A 16,607-nucleotide genomic window follows, 5' to 3' on the forward strand; every position below is an offset into this window, starting at 1 on the left:
TTTGTACATGTGTCACAAGTTATTGGCTCTTTTCTCTCAGACAACACCAGCATTACAAACCATTCTTTCATCATTACACCTTCATGTTCATGACCATTATAGTTATAACTTATAGTTATACTTGTAACATTTACATAAATGCAGTCTGAAACCAATCAGGAGAATGACTAGATGTTTGAAATGCAAAACCCCCACACTGGTTCAACAGGAAGTAAAACAAGAGAAGCTCACATAGTACAGTTCTGTACAACATCTACCTGCTATATTGTTCAGTATGCGCCCTGATCAAATTATAGAATTATATAGAAATATAACTGGGAGCCGCAATGAGGAGGCCAAGCAGTTCAGCAGGGCACGGTCGCCATGACAACTCGATTCAAGTATGTCAAAGGGACTTTCGGGAAAAATACACTTTTGCTTTCTGTTACACCTGAAAATGACGCATTATTTTTGGTGTCATCACGTACAGCAGTTGCTAATATTTTTTTGTTTTATTTTTTCCCAAGTATCACACAGTATCTAGGGAGGCACTAATACTGTCAGTCGTTTTAAAGAAAAAAACATATAGATGCCATTTCCATCCTTCATTATCTTAATGTGGAACTTCTCAGACTAGAAACTATCAGACTGCTTTCGCTGGCTGTTTGGCTTTAGTTGGTAGTAAACGCCGACAGCCACTGTCCTATTGTAGTCCTAGAAGACACTTTTACGTGACCATGAAAATGCTTTGATAGTTGGGATCACTAATACTTCTGGAATGACATCTTTTCCAAAAAGGCAATGACTCAATTTGACAATATTTTCTGGTATAACTAGATAAGTACTAGTTTTCACAAATTTTATTGGTAATAAACATCAGTGACTTTAACCACCTTCACTGTTTCTAAGCTTTTGTTGGAGAAAACAACTAATCAGGGGATCGTCCCCAATCATGAAATCACATTTAACAACTTTACAAAACACATCAGATGTGTTAGGATTAGGATTCACCTTTATTGTCATTACACATGTATAAATATGGGTAATGAAATACAGTTTGCTGTACAGACGGGCAGATATACAGATGTACTATGAACAATTATACTGATGTGGTCTGACGCTGCTGAAGCCTGATTGGACATTTTCATCAGTTAACAGTGCTTCAATACTACATGCATAACTCAAATCAAACCATCTTTGTTTAGGAAAACAACCTGCACTTTAAACTTATCCCATAGTCCCATCAATATTATTTAGAACCTAGTCCTTCATACTTACTACATCTTTATTTGTTGTTTTTTAGACCTTTTCACATGAAAGAAAAGTACAATTTATATTCTGCATCATTCATGCTGCGTTTCTAGGGGAAAACTAAATCATTCATTGTTGTATATTCTGTTTTTCCAGTAGATGGCAGCAGGAGCTCAAGCACACCACGAGGTGGAAGTTAATTTCATCCCCAGCTAATGTCCAGTCAGGCTTCATCAGCGTCAGACCACATCAGTGTCACATTTAAATTGTGCAAAAAAAAATTCAACACTGTCCCCAGCAGTTCATTTGCCTGATGAAAGTATCTCATTACCTCTAAGTGCTGTCCTTTGTACTTAGGCAATGTAAGCAAATCTAATTCAGGGACCAGCTGGCATTTTGCTGCAGTAAAGAGGAGGAGGACAAACGCTCACAAAGTGTACTTCAGCGTGCGTAGTGGATTCAGGAGAGGAACACTTCTTATTAATCTGTGTGGACTATTACAGATTATAGGCCTGTTTTTCCTTCACATTTTGTCAGCATAGCAGGGAGAGCACATACGACTCTGACGGATGACTAATGAGGCCATTAATCAGCAACGTAGGGAATGAATGGCCATAGGTTTCCAACAGGCAGTTTTTATGTGGCTGTCAGACAAGTAAGAGCTTTCAACTGCTTCTGCTGTTGAGATGGAAGGTACTGAAAACAGCAGTAGAATTGCAAACATTCAGATGGAAAACTTTCCTTATAATTAAACAGAAAGTCATAAATATATATAATGTGTGTGTGTGTGTGTGTGTGTGTATAACACTGTAATATTCAATTCAATTTTAAAGTACCAAAACACATCAGCAGTTGCCTCGGGGTGCTTTATATTGTAAGGTTAATACCTTGCAATAACAGTGTCACTCTGACAAGCATGCGTCGTAGGAAACGCGATTTGGTGTTGTTTGGCTCTAAGTCCCACCCGTAGTTTCGTGCTATCAATGCGGAAGCAGCTATGAATGAACACAGTGCTAACCGCTGGTAGTGTGTATATTGTGAATTACGCCCACATATACACCACGCAACTCATTGACACGTAGCTTTATAATATTTTGATTCACAGCGCTTCCACCTGAAATGGGATACCATGACTTTTACTGCTCTTTTTAATTTAATTAAACAGAGTAGAAAGCGTTATATTGGTTGCTAGCTAGCAAGTCATCTCTGTAGCCTAACTTCCTAAAGTGTCCGTCGGCCAAACCATGAAGGTCCGCTCGTCTGTTTTTGCCTCCTTTATTTTAATATTCGAAGTGATTGGCATTGCCCTTTTCCTGCGGGGATTTTTCCCCGTACCTGTCAAGTCTTCTTTCTCATCCAAGAGCAAGCTGTCAGATCTGCCAGCCGAGCCGCTGACAGGTGAGTCCAGCCTCATCCACATCTGCTCACACTCCTCTCCTCGGCCTGTACTGTTGACATAAATCTGTTAAAACTCATAAGCTTTCTTCTAACCTCACAGGAAGCGCTCCTAATTCATCTCGCCTCCCGCAGCCCCTGTTTAAAAGGGTGGTTATTATGTTAGTGGATGCCCTCCGAGAGGACTTTGTGTTTGGACCCAATGGTCGTATGTATATGCCCTACACAAGGCACGTGGTGGAAAGAGGCTCATCACACAGCTTTGTGGCCAAGGCGAGACCACCTACAGTCACTATGCCCAGGATCAAGGTAGGATGCCACTAGCATGATGTTGAAATGAGAACTCGCCCATCAAATCTGTCCACTGTCTCTCATCATGGCGTGTGTCTGTTAGAATTCTGGATTAGTGTTTGCTGTAGTGAGTCAACCACTTGGATCCAAACTATCAGCATTTCTCAAATCCTTTCCAACTCCACACATAAATCTGCATCTCTGAAACTCTACATTAGCACTTTATTATGTAGTGAAAACTTGAAACGGATGATGCCAGGAATATTCTGTTGTTAATACCTAACCCTGTAATGTGGTATTCCTTTAAATACACACTAACTTCTCTGCTCTCTTTATGGTGCTGAAGGCGTGTAATATTTTCCATTACAGGCATGAAACCCAGGCTCAGTGTTAATGCTCAGTTTACTGTCCATTTTGTCCGCTTTGCAACTCAAATGCAGATTTAAACAACTAAATCTCATCTGTTTTGGTGTTTTATAGAAATCTGTTGATTCACACTAATGAGAAAATTGGACGTGTATTTTTTTTTAATGTGTTAAAAGAGTCATTAGTACATTTAGAAACATCCAAAATGAACAGACAGTTAAAAAAGTGTGAGAAATCAAGACAGGAAACATAACAAAACAGCATGGAGGAAGAATAAAATATAACACTTTAAAATGCTTGTGGAAAGTATAAGTCTTGTTTAAAAGAAAATAGCTAGACGATTGGAAGCGAGCAAAAACCATAAAAAACATAAATGTCTTCAAATCTTTCTGATAAATTCGGTGGATGGAGAGCATTTGATTGAGCAATATCACTGATTGTGAAACAATTGTTTGGCAATATATAAGAGCTCAGGTGAGAAAATCACTGCAATGATAGAGAAAAAAATTCAGATCTCCAGCATCCATGGAATAGTGCCAAGAAATTCCACAGTGTGTGACATCTAGCAATGATAGAAGTCCTTTTTAATGAAAGATAAGAACATTTAATATATGATAAGATACCTGATAATGGAATATATTTAAATCAAAAAGGTGCACCTGCACCTTTCCATTTAGTATTTTGTTTTTTCTTAAAAAAATATTTTATTGTAATTCGGTATATTTTCTGGTTCATGTTGTTATAGGAAACTATAAATAATAACCAAAATGCAATAATAAAAGTTATTATTTTTATTATTAGTAGTAGTAGTGGCAGTAGTATTCATTTTAAAGACTTTAAAGTGTTTAAATTCCTAAGGAAGCCAGGCTTTCATTTGTTTGTACACAGGATTCCGATTTGTTCCTAAAGTTTGAACAAATTCAGGTATGAAAATGTTGATAAATGATGGATTTGTGTGTGAAATGCTCGTACGCATGATTTACGCACAGATTTGTGCGTATTCACTTTTGGTATTCATATCCTTAAGAGAGTGAATGGACTTAAGTTAGGGAAATTCCATCAGCTTGAAAAAACAAAAAAACAACTTAGCGCTATGTTTTTAACTTCTGTCTTATTTGTCTTCACTCAGAAGAGATTCCTGGAGACAGCTAAGGATGGAACTTATGCGGGTTGACTACTAATGATTAAAAGTTAGATATATTTGTTTTATGTTAGCATAACAGTGAAATGAGATTTTGTGCTCATGAAAAATTTTGCCTAAAGTGAACATATAAATAAACAAAAAAGCTCCTAAAGATGACTCCTGAGGTACACCACCAGTGATTGGGGTGGAGATGAAGAAAAGCTCCAAATCTTCACCCAAAAGGATCTTAATCAGTGTTTTCGATATGGATGAACGTCTTGAGAAGGTTGATTCTGGTGCCAACCTGATTTAGGGCAGTTTAAAAGAGTTGTGTGATTGAGGTGTGCAAAGATCTGGTAATACAACGATATATACATTGTGCAATTGCAGATTCTTGATAATTTGATTGTAGACAAACGTGAAACTGATGAAGACCAGGACTGTAATTTTGACTTGTATTGAGAAGGATTTAAATCATTCAGTCCCTGATCTGAGGTGTTTAAGCTAGAAATGGCAGTGCTTCTGTGAGCCCAGAAAAGCTTGTAAAAAGAACCTGTGATGAACATTTTGAATTAAGCTCTAAGTTTTCAGCCCGTATCTGAAAATAGGGTTAGATGGCTGAAAGCGTGAAAACATGGTGTGTTGTCACATTTGGATGATGTGTCATGTTGCCGAGAGTATTTTGGGAGCGGAGCCAGGAGGGAGTTGGAGTCATGTCATGTGCACCTTTCATGACAGTCTGCTGTGCTGTAACACGTTAACATCGCAGGCAGACAGAGAGCACACCACCAATTAAAGCCTGCCTGGAGCCCTTGCTGATACTTTTTAGGGAATGTATCTGATATTGATATCATCAGCCAATAGCATTATATATACAGTTACAAAGAGAGATGGAGTCATTGTTTATTAGTAAATCGCCCCTTCTCGTCTGTGATCGGTACTACATGTGCTGCAAACGGGAGCTGTGTCACGGACTAACCATTTCAAAATCTGCAATCGTATAAAAGGTGTTTATATTGGTGCAAAATGGACAACATAAAAACCTTTACCTGTATGTTTGTGATAGGCCGCAGTTGACAGTTTGATATTTCAGTCAGGCTCTGTTGTCAGTGGTGTTGAAGAGATTTTGCAAAGGGAATGATTTTCGGGGAAAAAGAGCAGCCCTCTTTTGTCCATGGGTGTCAGGTAGTGCTGAGCTTGGGGGAAGCCATCTAACGGAAATTGTCAGGTGAAGCAGAATATGTGTGCCTGAGTGTCAGAGGGCAAAACTAAAAGCAGAGCCTGTGCCTTAGAGGAAGCGCTCTGCGGTGGGAGGATCGAGGATGTGCTGACAGCATCGAGTTGTTTTAACGGACGGGGATTGCAATACAAACTCAGACCTGGAGAAACGTGCTGCTGAAGGTTCACGGTATGGACACAGTTCTCCTCTGTAGCGTCTGACACGGGAGGCATGAGAGTGCTGACTCGGCAATCTTCAGGTTAGTGAGGGTGACAGAGAGCATGTGTTGGTTAGGCAGTGAACAGGATGAGAGGTTGAGGCACAAAAAAGTAACTCTAGTGGGATACCAGCATGGAGAATGGAGGGTAGAGAAAGAGTTTTTTTTTTTTTAAGTCAACATTTACATGTTCTGTATTTATTAAACATAAAGTGAAATACTTCAATCCTTCTTTTGTTTTGACTTTGATGATTGTGGCTTATAGCTCATTAAAATCAGGAATTCATTATCTCAGATTATTTTAGTATTGTAATCAATTTAGTAATCAATGAATGATATATAATAAAGAAATGCCCAAGCAAGTTTGTTTATACACTCAACACTGGTTGGGCCTCCGTTAACACAAATTATTGCATAGGTGTGTTATGACGTGGAGGCTGAGGTGTTACTGAAGCACAGGTTGCTTTGATAAAAGTCTTCAGCTCGTCTGTATTTCGGGGTCGGGTGTTTCTCATCTCCTACTTTACAGTACTCCATGGATTCTCCGTGGGCTTCAGGTCAGATGAATTGGTTTGCCCGTCAAGCTCAGTAATAATCTATTCGGCAAACTGTTTGGTCAGATGCTAAGAAGAAATCAGACTGAAGCATGAAGTGCTCCACAATCTCCTGGTAGGTGACTGTGCTGACTTTGGACTTGATAAAACACAGTGGACTAACCACCACCAACACCAGCAGAGGACATGTCATCCCAAATCATCAAAGACTGCACAAGTTTCCACTGGACTTCAAAGATCATGGATTCTGCGCTCTTCTTTCCGACTCGAACACCTTGATTTCCAAATGAATGCAACATTTGCTTTTATCTGAAAGAGCACTTTGGACCACTGAGCAGCACTCCGGTTTTTTTCTTCTTAGAAGAAGTCAAGTCAGAAGTGGCTTCTTAGCCTAGGTAAGATACTTCTGACGTTGTAGACTAGATGGGGGTCATGTGCAGTGAGTAGGCAGGCCATATAAGGACTGGGATTCAACTTCAAAAGGGTTGTGTACAGATCCTTGTACTGTGGGGTTGAACATCATCCTGCTACAACTTTAAGTGATAGTACATGACCCCACCCTACCCCCCACCCCGGGGATTCATCTTTGAAGCGAACACTTCCCTAACATGATAGCTGCCGTCAAAGGTGATCACTGGTGAGGACCATGAGCATGCAGACTAGCAGTTTCTGAGAGTTTTGCAGGAAATTCTCTGATTGTGCAAAAAAGCTGTCCCGTTGGCTGGACCGCCACTTCCAGCTTCTGCTGGGGAAGAAGCTGGATGTGGCAGTCCTGGGTTGCTTTGGTTACATGGTTATGGTTGTGAAATAAACATTAAGCTGACAAATCTGCACATTTTCCTGCAATCAGCATCCCAACTGCACCCTCCGTCTAAACCAGCATCATCTGTGGCCCTGTGCCCTGTGATAACACTGCAAAATGTAGAGCGACCTTTATTATTACCGTCTGAAGACACAGCTGTGCAGCAACCACGCTATTAATTCAGCATCTTGATACACTACACCTGTCAGGTGGATAGATTTTCTTGGCAAAAGGGAAGTGCAGATGACTAAACTAATGAAGTCCTGGGTTTTTCTGTTAATTGAATGATTGATGTTGGTGTTTTGAATGCTTTTTACTCTATGTCTCTGTTGCCAATTACATCTGCTAAGTAAAAATATACTTAGAGGTAGAAGTGAATTAAACAGAAAAAAGTAAACTTTCTGTAAATGTGTGAGAGAAAGGAGAACAAACACCCCGAAAAAAAACAAGCCGGTTATGATGTTATGGAGCATGTCATTGGTGATGTGGAGGAAGGCTGACAGGATAGAGTGGAGCGAGATTGAGGTGGACTTGCAGGGAGACAGATGTTTCACCATAATCCCCGGATTTAGAGAAGGAAGCGGTAGCGATGGAGAGAAAAGACAGCTTAAAAAAACAGTCCCAGATTTGAACCTTTTAAAAAAGATTTCTTGACAGGACCAGAGAGGGGGTGGAGCAGGCGGCTGTAGCAGGAGATCAATAAGAGTAAATTTTAAATTTAGATTTAGAAGCGCGTGTGTGAAGGGTTTACGTTGCAGCAGAGGTGTGTAGTATGGACACGGAGGAGACGGGAAAATTCAAGATGGCACGTCCTTCGGCTGCCCAGAAACATGCAAGTTTGATTTGTGGTTCATCTGCAGTCCTGCAGAAGGGCCACTTAATCACTTTTTAGAGAGCTTGGCTGTAACTCTAGATTCAAGGTAACTCACCTTGCATTTTGAGCTTAATGTAGTGGCTTCATTTTTCAACACACCTCTCCACAATTACATCCTGCATGATTGGCATCTACCTTTCAAACTGGGCTTTTTCATTGAGGAGCCGATAGAAAACTATAAGAACACGGCCTAGTGTAGTGGCATCTGCTGTCACCCTGCAGCCGGTGCGTCACACAAAAACAGGCATGTAGTCATCAGGGCCCAGAGGCACGCGTAGATTTGTTTGCTGGTCAGTTTAACCTTGAAGTGATTCAGAAGTTCTGCTGTCCAAACAAAAAGTGCTCTGTTGCATCGTCGAGGCTTGATGACACACCAGTAGGTGGCATTACAGACCAACTGCCTATTACTGCCCACTATCACTGCATTGCACCCAATTAACTGCTATGACACAGCCAACTAACCTAAATCATAATCTCTCCGTGTCACAGCCATTAATTTACACACGACTACCTCCACAGTTTCTAATAATATAACAGTATATCTCCATGGAGATATATTGCATGGTTGACTTCAAGTCTGGTGCACAGTGAGGCTTTATAGTCTTCTTTCTTTTGTGTGTTGTGTTTTATTTGTGGGAAACAAACTGTTATTACGAAGGAAAACCCCCCATGGGAGTCATTTTTACAAAATTTGATGATCCCCAGTTTAGTTACTCATTCTTACCATGGCAAGCAGAGAAAATTAGTTTCCCTCCCCAGTCCTGCATTCACATGTGGCCGGTAGAGCCCCACGCTCCCACTGGCACAGCAGTCAGTGGACATTACTGAGATGCCGGACTTGGACAGTGAATTCAGTTAATCATAGCAGCTGTGGGTGTTTCAAAGGCTGGTATCTCCCGGGATAGTAAGAACACAGCAAGGCATGATAGTTTTTGCTTTTGTTTTAAAACTCCATATGTATTATCTGGTCATAAGGCCTGAGAAATTCTGGATATTTTCAGGTTAATGGTAGAAAGTGTTCCTTTCACGAGTCAAGAGAAAGTAAGCACTGAGGAGGAAACTGAAAAATCTTCTTCCAGGCTCGAGGACTCAGAATCGCAGCCCCCTTCCGTCTGCATTTTGGCACCTTGACAAGTTTTCATCACTATGCCAGAGAGTGTCTCTATACCCCACTGATATTGTATTTGACATTTACGCAGTAGCATCGCAAGCCTAGACACATACTGTGGGACAGTAATTAGTACGTTGATGAATCACTGATTCATTCGGGCAGCTTCTCGATGCCGTTTTGGCATCAAGAAGGATTTTAAGATGTAGCCTAATTAAGCTGAACTTTTCTGCACAGCTTTCAAACGGATCTTTCTTGTGCAATCGTCTAGATGCTTTTGTGTCCCTTCATTTGTTCTTGCAAACAGTGTTATCATTTTTGCCCTTTTTTATGTCCAAGGCACTGTTTTCATTAGTCAGGCTGTCTCTATTAATAGACTTGGGACCTTCCTGAGAGCGAACAAACTGAAAGAGACGCCTGCTTTTGAAGCAGAAAGCATCCATCTCTCCCCGAAACAAGCACCTGCGCTGGCAGAGGCAAAACAATCGCAAGGAAGGAAGTTGTGAATAATTGAGCTCAGGAACAGAGCTCAGAGGATGGGTTTCGGAATTGTTACACCTGTGAATAAACAGAAACAACTGAGAGGCTTCTGCTGTTAGTGGGTTACTTTGTACCAGAGTTTGTGTATTAGTTTGTCATTTTTAAATAGGGAGACACAAATATTTTAAGAAGAATATTATTTCTCTTAAAAAACACATAAAAGATATTGGTATGCATTAGTGGCTGTTATTTACAAGGATGTGCAAAAGGCGTAAACCACTGTGACTTCTTTGTATTTTGCTTCCAAGGCTCCAGAATTCCTTGTAATCTTTTAAAGGTTGCATTGAGTAGTAGTTCTTCAGTCTTTTTTAAGGTCTTTCAAAGTTTTGATGGTTTTCTTGGGGGGACTGTGGCTGCTGTTCACTCATTTTTAGTCAAGTCCCTATCCCTGACAATTTTCAGAAGAATCTTTTGTTTGTAAAGCTGCTCAACGACATGACTATCAAATGCTGTTTAAGTAATATGAAAAACTCCAGCAAAGACCCGACACAGAAACTGAGAGATTCATCTGGCCCTTCACTTGATCTGTCACCTGTGCATTGAAGCCTCATCAGAAATGGTCTCAGTGGAAGGTTGTCGGTCAAGAAGTCATTCGTAAGGAAGGGAAATTACTTAAGAACTGGTGTGAAAATTGGTGGCAATGGGACTGATGGAGTGATGAACCCAGTTGTGAAAATTTTGTTTCAAAATTGTCATTATAATCTAAAACAGTACAGCATCTATAGAACACAGTGGAGGCTCTGTCATGGTTTGGAGCTGCCTTTTAACCAGTAGTGCTGGGGATGTTGGTGAATTTCGCTTATTTTAATTCTGAATTATTAATGCAGGAAAGTCTGGTCAGATTTTGATCCACCATGCAATACCATCTGGAAAGTGTCCGATTGGCAACAGCTTAATTTTTCATCATGACAAAATCCCAGCTCACTGTCAGTGTGTATCCAAGTATACCTGGATAGAAAAACACACAGTCAAGGATTGGCCTCCCCAGCCAAGATCCAAAGAAGAGCTTTCCCCCTCGAGAAGCCTGGAGAACTATTCCTGAAGACTACTTTTAGCCAGAAAGCTCAGTAAGAGAGTTTAGACTTTGTTGAAGAATAAAGGTGGGCATAACCAAATATGGATTTTCAGCCTGGTTAGTATTTCTCAGATTTTGTTTTTGCCTTATATACTGTGTGTCCATGTATGTTTGCAAATCTTTCAATAGAAACATTGCACTACTGCAATATTAAGAAATAAGGGGGTTTTCAAGACTTTTGCACAGTTGTTTCGAATGCAATTTTGCACTGAATGAATGTTAAAGAATAATGAAATAGGTTTTAAACCAGGAGTGTTGTGGTTATTAATGAAGATGAACAAAATAAAATATAGAATATGCTAACAGAAAAAAAAATCATGAAATACCAAATTATTAGTCTAAACCTCAGCATTGGCATAGAAATTCACATTTGGCGTTAGTATTCAAAACGTGATTGAAAATAAAGAAAAGCTTGAATCTTGTGACATTGATGCATGATACTTCATTTCTACCCCCATTTTTTGAAGTGTGACATCTTTGGGTTTTTTTCCTGTGTAGAAGCCATAGAATTGCGATAGAGAAGTGGCACCTATACGGTGATATAGCATAAATTGCTGAAAATGTCTTGTAAGCAAAAAAAACCCCCTAAAAACACTGAACAAAATACCCAGATGTGGACTCATCTGATCAGGGTTGATCAGATGAATACATAAACACAATAAGGGACGATATAGATGAATAGATGACAGGGAATTTTCTGGCCCTGGACCCCTTGACAGCTCCGTCTTGCTTTTCTCATATAACAAATCCTGGTCACTACTCATTTTAGTCTGGATTTTTGAGTGTCCCCGAGGATCCAGAGCAGTGCTCCAGGCAGCACATGGAGGGGGGGTGTTAAATAACAATGTCTCCTGCCATCATCTACAATCTCTTGTCTACTTCGCTGCATAAAGACAAGGCCTTTGTACTTTCCCCCTCGACGATGCACCAAGCTTTTTCCTGGCTTCCAAAATAGGCTGTGTTATAGTTGTCCGTCAAATGGAGGCCGATGTTGTTTTATTTCAGATTCCATGATGAAATCGGTAGAAACTATACTTCATAAATATCATGTGTCTACCTGATTCAGCTTTCACTTTCCATTTGTGGTAGCAAGATTGGTTTGGTGATGTGGGAATTGGTTTAATTTCTAATGTTAGATCAGTGTAGTAGCCATTTAAATTTGACTGTTTGTTTTTTTTTTACCTTTAATAATAAAATAAATTAATGAATGTATACATTTTTTAACCAATCCCTGTACTGCAGCACAAATCCTAATTAGTGGGGTTAATATGATGAAACTGTAAGGTTGTATAACACCATTAAAAGACAATTATTGTTCAAAGGACAATGACAAAAACATATTCCTCCCCAGGCTCTTACCACTGGCAGTATCCCAGGCTTCATTGATGTGGTAATGAACCTAAATTCTCCTGCACTGTTGGAAGACAACCTCATTTGGCAAGCCAAAACTGCAGGGAAGAGGATAGTATTCTACGGGGATGACACCTGGGTGCGCCTTTTCCCAAAACACTTCATGGAATATGATGGCACAACTTCCTTTTTCGTGTCTGACTACACTGAGGTATGTGTGAGTTGAGCCGTTGGGGTTTGCTTGTAAAAGTCATGTAATGTAATTTTCTGCTAATATGAAAAAAAAAAAAAAAGAATGAGAGCACCTGGTTGCTGATGTGGTACATGAATTTTAGAAATGATACATAAAAATGATCCAAGTCATACAAGGGATAAAGGCAGCTGATCAGCCAGCATCACATCAAAACTGCTCATCTAATAGCTCCATATGCCTTAGCGGCAATTTTCTGTGGGACTGTTTGCAATCTGTTCTTGTTTATAGTAGGATTTTGGTGGTTCTGAGCTCATTACCTGATAGGAGGGATGTTTACTTATCAAGGGTACCACAGGTTTGGGTAAATTTCCTCTTAGCTCAGATTTAATGAGGATAGTCTTGGTATGGAGATGAATTTTGAATAAAACAAGCCTAAATTAAATATGACAAATCTTGTATCTAAAGACGTGCGTCACCTTCTTTCCAGGTTGACAACAATGTAACCCGTCACTTGGACAGCACCTTAAAGAGAGATGACTGGGACATTTTAATCCTCCACTACCTAGGCCTGGACCACATTGGTCATATGAGTGGACCGTATAGCTCACTCATCCAACCCAAACTGATGGAGATGGACGACATCCTGAAGAAGATCCATAGTGCTCTCATTTCAAAGGTAATTAATTTTCTTAACTTCTACTCTTATGTGCATCATTTGCATTCTGTGTTATAGAAGAATTCCTTTTTGTTTCTGTTGGGTTAGAATGTAAGCTTTCTTTTATGAGACCTCATTATTTTTATCCCAAGGCCCCTAATTGTAGCTAACTAGCAATATTTACCAACTAGTCTCAACCCGAGTCTTTAGAGAGATGCATGGATTCCAAATGAAACAAAGGTAGTCAGGAACTGACAACATCTTTAGAATTCAGGAGAATACCTCCAAGACTTTGTCATAGTCAACATTCTCCACCTTGGGAAGAGCACCGGATGACAAAGCTGACGTCAAATTGATCTCACATCTGCCGTTGCTAGCTGCTGTTTTGCCGATGGTATACCTCTTGACTGCTGGGTTGCAGACACGTTCGTGTCAGTTTTTACTACCATCACTACAGAACCTCAGAGATTATACAGAGGGAGATATGTCAACAGGGCTCTAGAGTGCGACCAATTTAGTCACACATGCAACCTAATTTCTCAACGATACGACTATAAAAACAATCCTAGGTCTCAGCTGTTCGAGTAAAAAAAAAGAAAAGAAAAAAAGCCTCTGCAACCCTGAAAGTCTCCGTGTGGTTAGCAACAGATGCACATTATGCATATCATGGTCTAAACCAATCAGAGATGGTCAAGTGCGGGACCTCTCTGATTCGTCCGACAGAAGTAGATGCAGCTGTGGGTAATGAGAAAGGACTGAAAAGAACGATTGATAACTTTTTCGTTAGGTTAATGCTTGATCTGACTGAAATTCATAGCCAGTGCTGTGACACTAAGCCATCAGGTTACGTCTAACACTGGTTCGGAGACGACATCACATAACGAGCCACATACGATCGACTCCGAGCTAGAGCCCACTGAAAGTTAAAAGGGGAACGTGTATTTAAAGCGAGTGGCTTGACCAGTTTCCCTGGCTAAGATACAGTAAAGCTGAGAAAATGATGCACTGCTTTTACTGCCGTGAGTGTGGAAAGACCGTTGTGTTTGTGACTGGTGCTAATATGTTTCGAATGGAAACGCCGAACAAGCACAGTGTATCCAGAAAACACATTATATGCTGCGATAAATGCACTGCCCAAGTGTCCCCTGTCCTCTAATTTAAAAAAAAAGTGAACATGTAAAACTGTGGTGTTAAGCAATGTGGTTAAAAAATTTGTGTGCACTTAAGAAAAAAAGTCAGGTACACCAGTGCAACCATGGCAAAAAGTTAGTCTAGAGCCCTGGTCAGCAGTTTGAAAAGATAAGACTTTAAAATTATTGGGTTTTGACTTCGTTCCTTTCCTATATTAGCGCTGATATTGCACTGTTGTCTGAGTGGTGACGCCTGTTGCTCGGGAAAATACTGCAGCTGCTACTAAAGTCTTAAGGGTGAACATAAATAAAAGCAGCTGTGTGATGACGATACCTGTGCCCAACTTGATGGGCATACTGCATCCCAGCTGCATAGTTCCTCTTTATTTGAAACCTGTGGAACCCTTTCAGCCTACTTCAGGCCATACATGACCCATAGACATGTAAAATCTCAGAAATTGGTTTGCCAAGCAAATAAAATGTGAGTCTTGTTGCTTTCTTCCAAAAACAACCAAAACATAACAAAAATAATGGACTGCAACACTCAAAAACATCTAAAAAAAACATGGGTAAAGTATTTAATTATTAATTTAGCAGCACTAAAGTACTTCAGCTCTGTTGTTGCCTGTTAACTATCCCTGACAAGCCTTCAGTTGCCACAGATGGACTCAAGGTAAATAATAAGGAGGGAGTCTACATAAGATGTTTACACAAATCCAATAGACCTTATTGAATACTTGAGGTAGTTTTTTGTGGCCTGAAAAGCCCAGTTGAAAGGTAGGCCTGAACCACTTCCAAGAAACTTATACGACTGTGTATAATGTATGAGGGGGAGCTCATTTTGGCAAACCCTCGAAAAGATCCAACTCTGCATTTTCTGCAACCTTACATGTATGTGCTTTGCATTTTACCTCCTTTCAGTCTTTTGTTTTGGGTCCAGGGTTTCATTGTTGGGTTCTGAGCAACATGGAACATTAAGCTTCAGAAGAGGCTGTTATTTTTCTTAGGAAGAGATGAGGGATGGAGTATTGGACTGTCAGTGCTGTTGCTGCTCATTGTTAATATAATTTGAGCCATTTTAAAGAGAGGTGAATGTAGGACAGACTTCTATTTTTTATTTTGCTCTCCATATTTTGTTTTAGTGCTTTGCCTTCAGATTTTTGTGTGAAGCTAATGGGACTGATGTGCTTCGTAAGACTGAACTGAAATTAGCTATTGCTTGTCAGCATCTGTTTGTCTCTAATAAATTTATAGAATAACTCTTTTTTTTTTATGGTTGTTTAAATCTAGTTAGTGTCATAATAAAGTAAAGACAGGAAAATATGCAAATATGAAGTAATGACTGGTTAATATATTAATATGATGCTATCAGTGATTCTTTTTTTAACACTATCAGTTTTTAGGTAGGCATTTAATTACACAGAGAATTTGCACCGTTTCCAGCATTTATTATGTTATCTGTTGCAGGAACCACCAGAGATTTAATAAACTGTTAAGCTTTTGTTATCTTTAATTTTGCCTTTGATCAGTGTGCAGGTCTTGTGCCTTTGTTCTCCCCCCCTCCTTTCACATGGTCTGGCAGCTGTGCATGCATATTGTCTTTGCACCGTGTGTGTGTTGCTAATGGGCATTTTCTTGCTGTCATTCAGCTATGGAGCTTGTATTTAGATTGTCAAGTCATGTCTACATGAGACTACAACCTCCCTCTTCTTTCCCTTTGCTTTGGTATATTTGAAATGACAGAGAGAACAGAAGCCAAGTGCACGTAACCCTTTAAGATTTCCTTCCTTTGGATAAGTTGATTCAACATTTCACCAGATCCCAAAGTTTTGAATTCTGTCTTGTTAAAAACTGTCTGTCCGGGCTCATGGCGATATCTCTGTGCTGTGGGCAGCCTCACATGTGCTCCCAGTGAGCTCTTTGAATGAAACCTGTTTGAAAGTCTTGCTTCAGTCACATTAGTGGAAGCTGTGCCTGTTCTTTTTTCTTTTAGCAGCACTATGACCTAAATATAGACACAGTCCAGTGGGGTCCCGCAGGATATCTTAGAAGCTCCTACCAAACAACGTTTCCTCAATCAGCACATGCTTCTAATATATCCGGGTGTTTATGATACTGAGGTATCAGGATGTCTCACTGCACACGCAAGTTGTGTGTTATTTGCTGCCGCCGCTCCTTGATGCTCTTAAAGGGACGGTGGTTCGAGATGGAGGTAGCCTCAGAGGCTACCTCAAAATGAAGCGAGAGGCTTATTTAACCGAGCGCAAATTAGGGACAGAGAAATTCTTTACCTGCAGCACGGACTAACGCAACACTCTCCATTAAAACATGATTGGAAAGCAGGACCTCCTGGTCATAAAGACCTCAGTAAGACCTTTGTGTTAATGGAGAGCTCATGGCCTCAATCTTCTCTTCTATATATTTCAATTTTTACGGGTTGGTTTCTACTTTTGCTGTTTAAAGTATAAAACTTTTTAAATATGAC

The 16,607-nt window shown here is 40.0% G+C and overlaps 1 protein-coding gene across 1 annotated transcript in view; it reads left to right on the forward strand.

Annotated features, from left to right (window-relative positions):
• Positions 1-2,212: 2,212 nt before the first annotated feature.
• Positions 2,213-16,607, forward strand: part of pigg (phosphatidylinositol glycan anchor biosynthesis class G (EMM blood group)) — a 93,826-nt gene continuing 79,431 nt past the window's right edge. The window contains exons 1-4 of the mRNA XM_082547723.1: positions 2,213-2,628; positions 2,729-2,934; positions 12,146-12,355; positions 12,825-13,013. Coding sequence (XP_082403849.1) covers positions 2,475-2,628; positions 2,729-2,934; positions 12,146-12,355; positions 12,825-13,013 — 759 coding nt within the window. The 5' untranslated portion in view covers positions 2,213-2,474. The remainder of the gene's footprint in view (positions 2,629-2,728; positions 2,935-12,145; positions 12,356-12,824; positions 13,014-16,607) is intronic.

This window comes from Aulonocara stuartgranti, assembly GCF_965226115.1.
Source record: "Aulonocara stuartgranti genome assembly, chromosome: 2".
NCBI lineage: Eukaryota > Metazoa > Chordata > Actinopteri > Cichliformes > Cichlidae > Aulonocara > Aulonocara stuartgranti.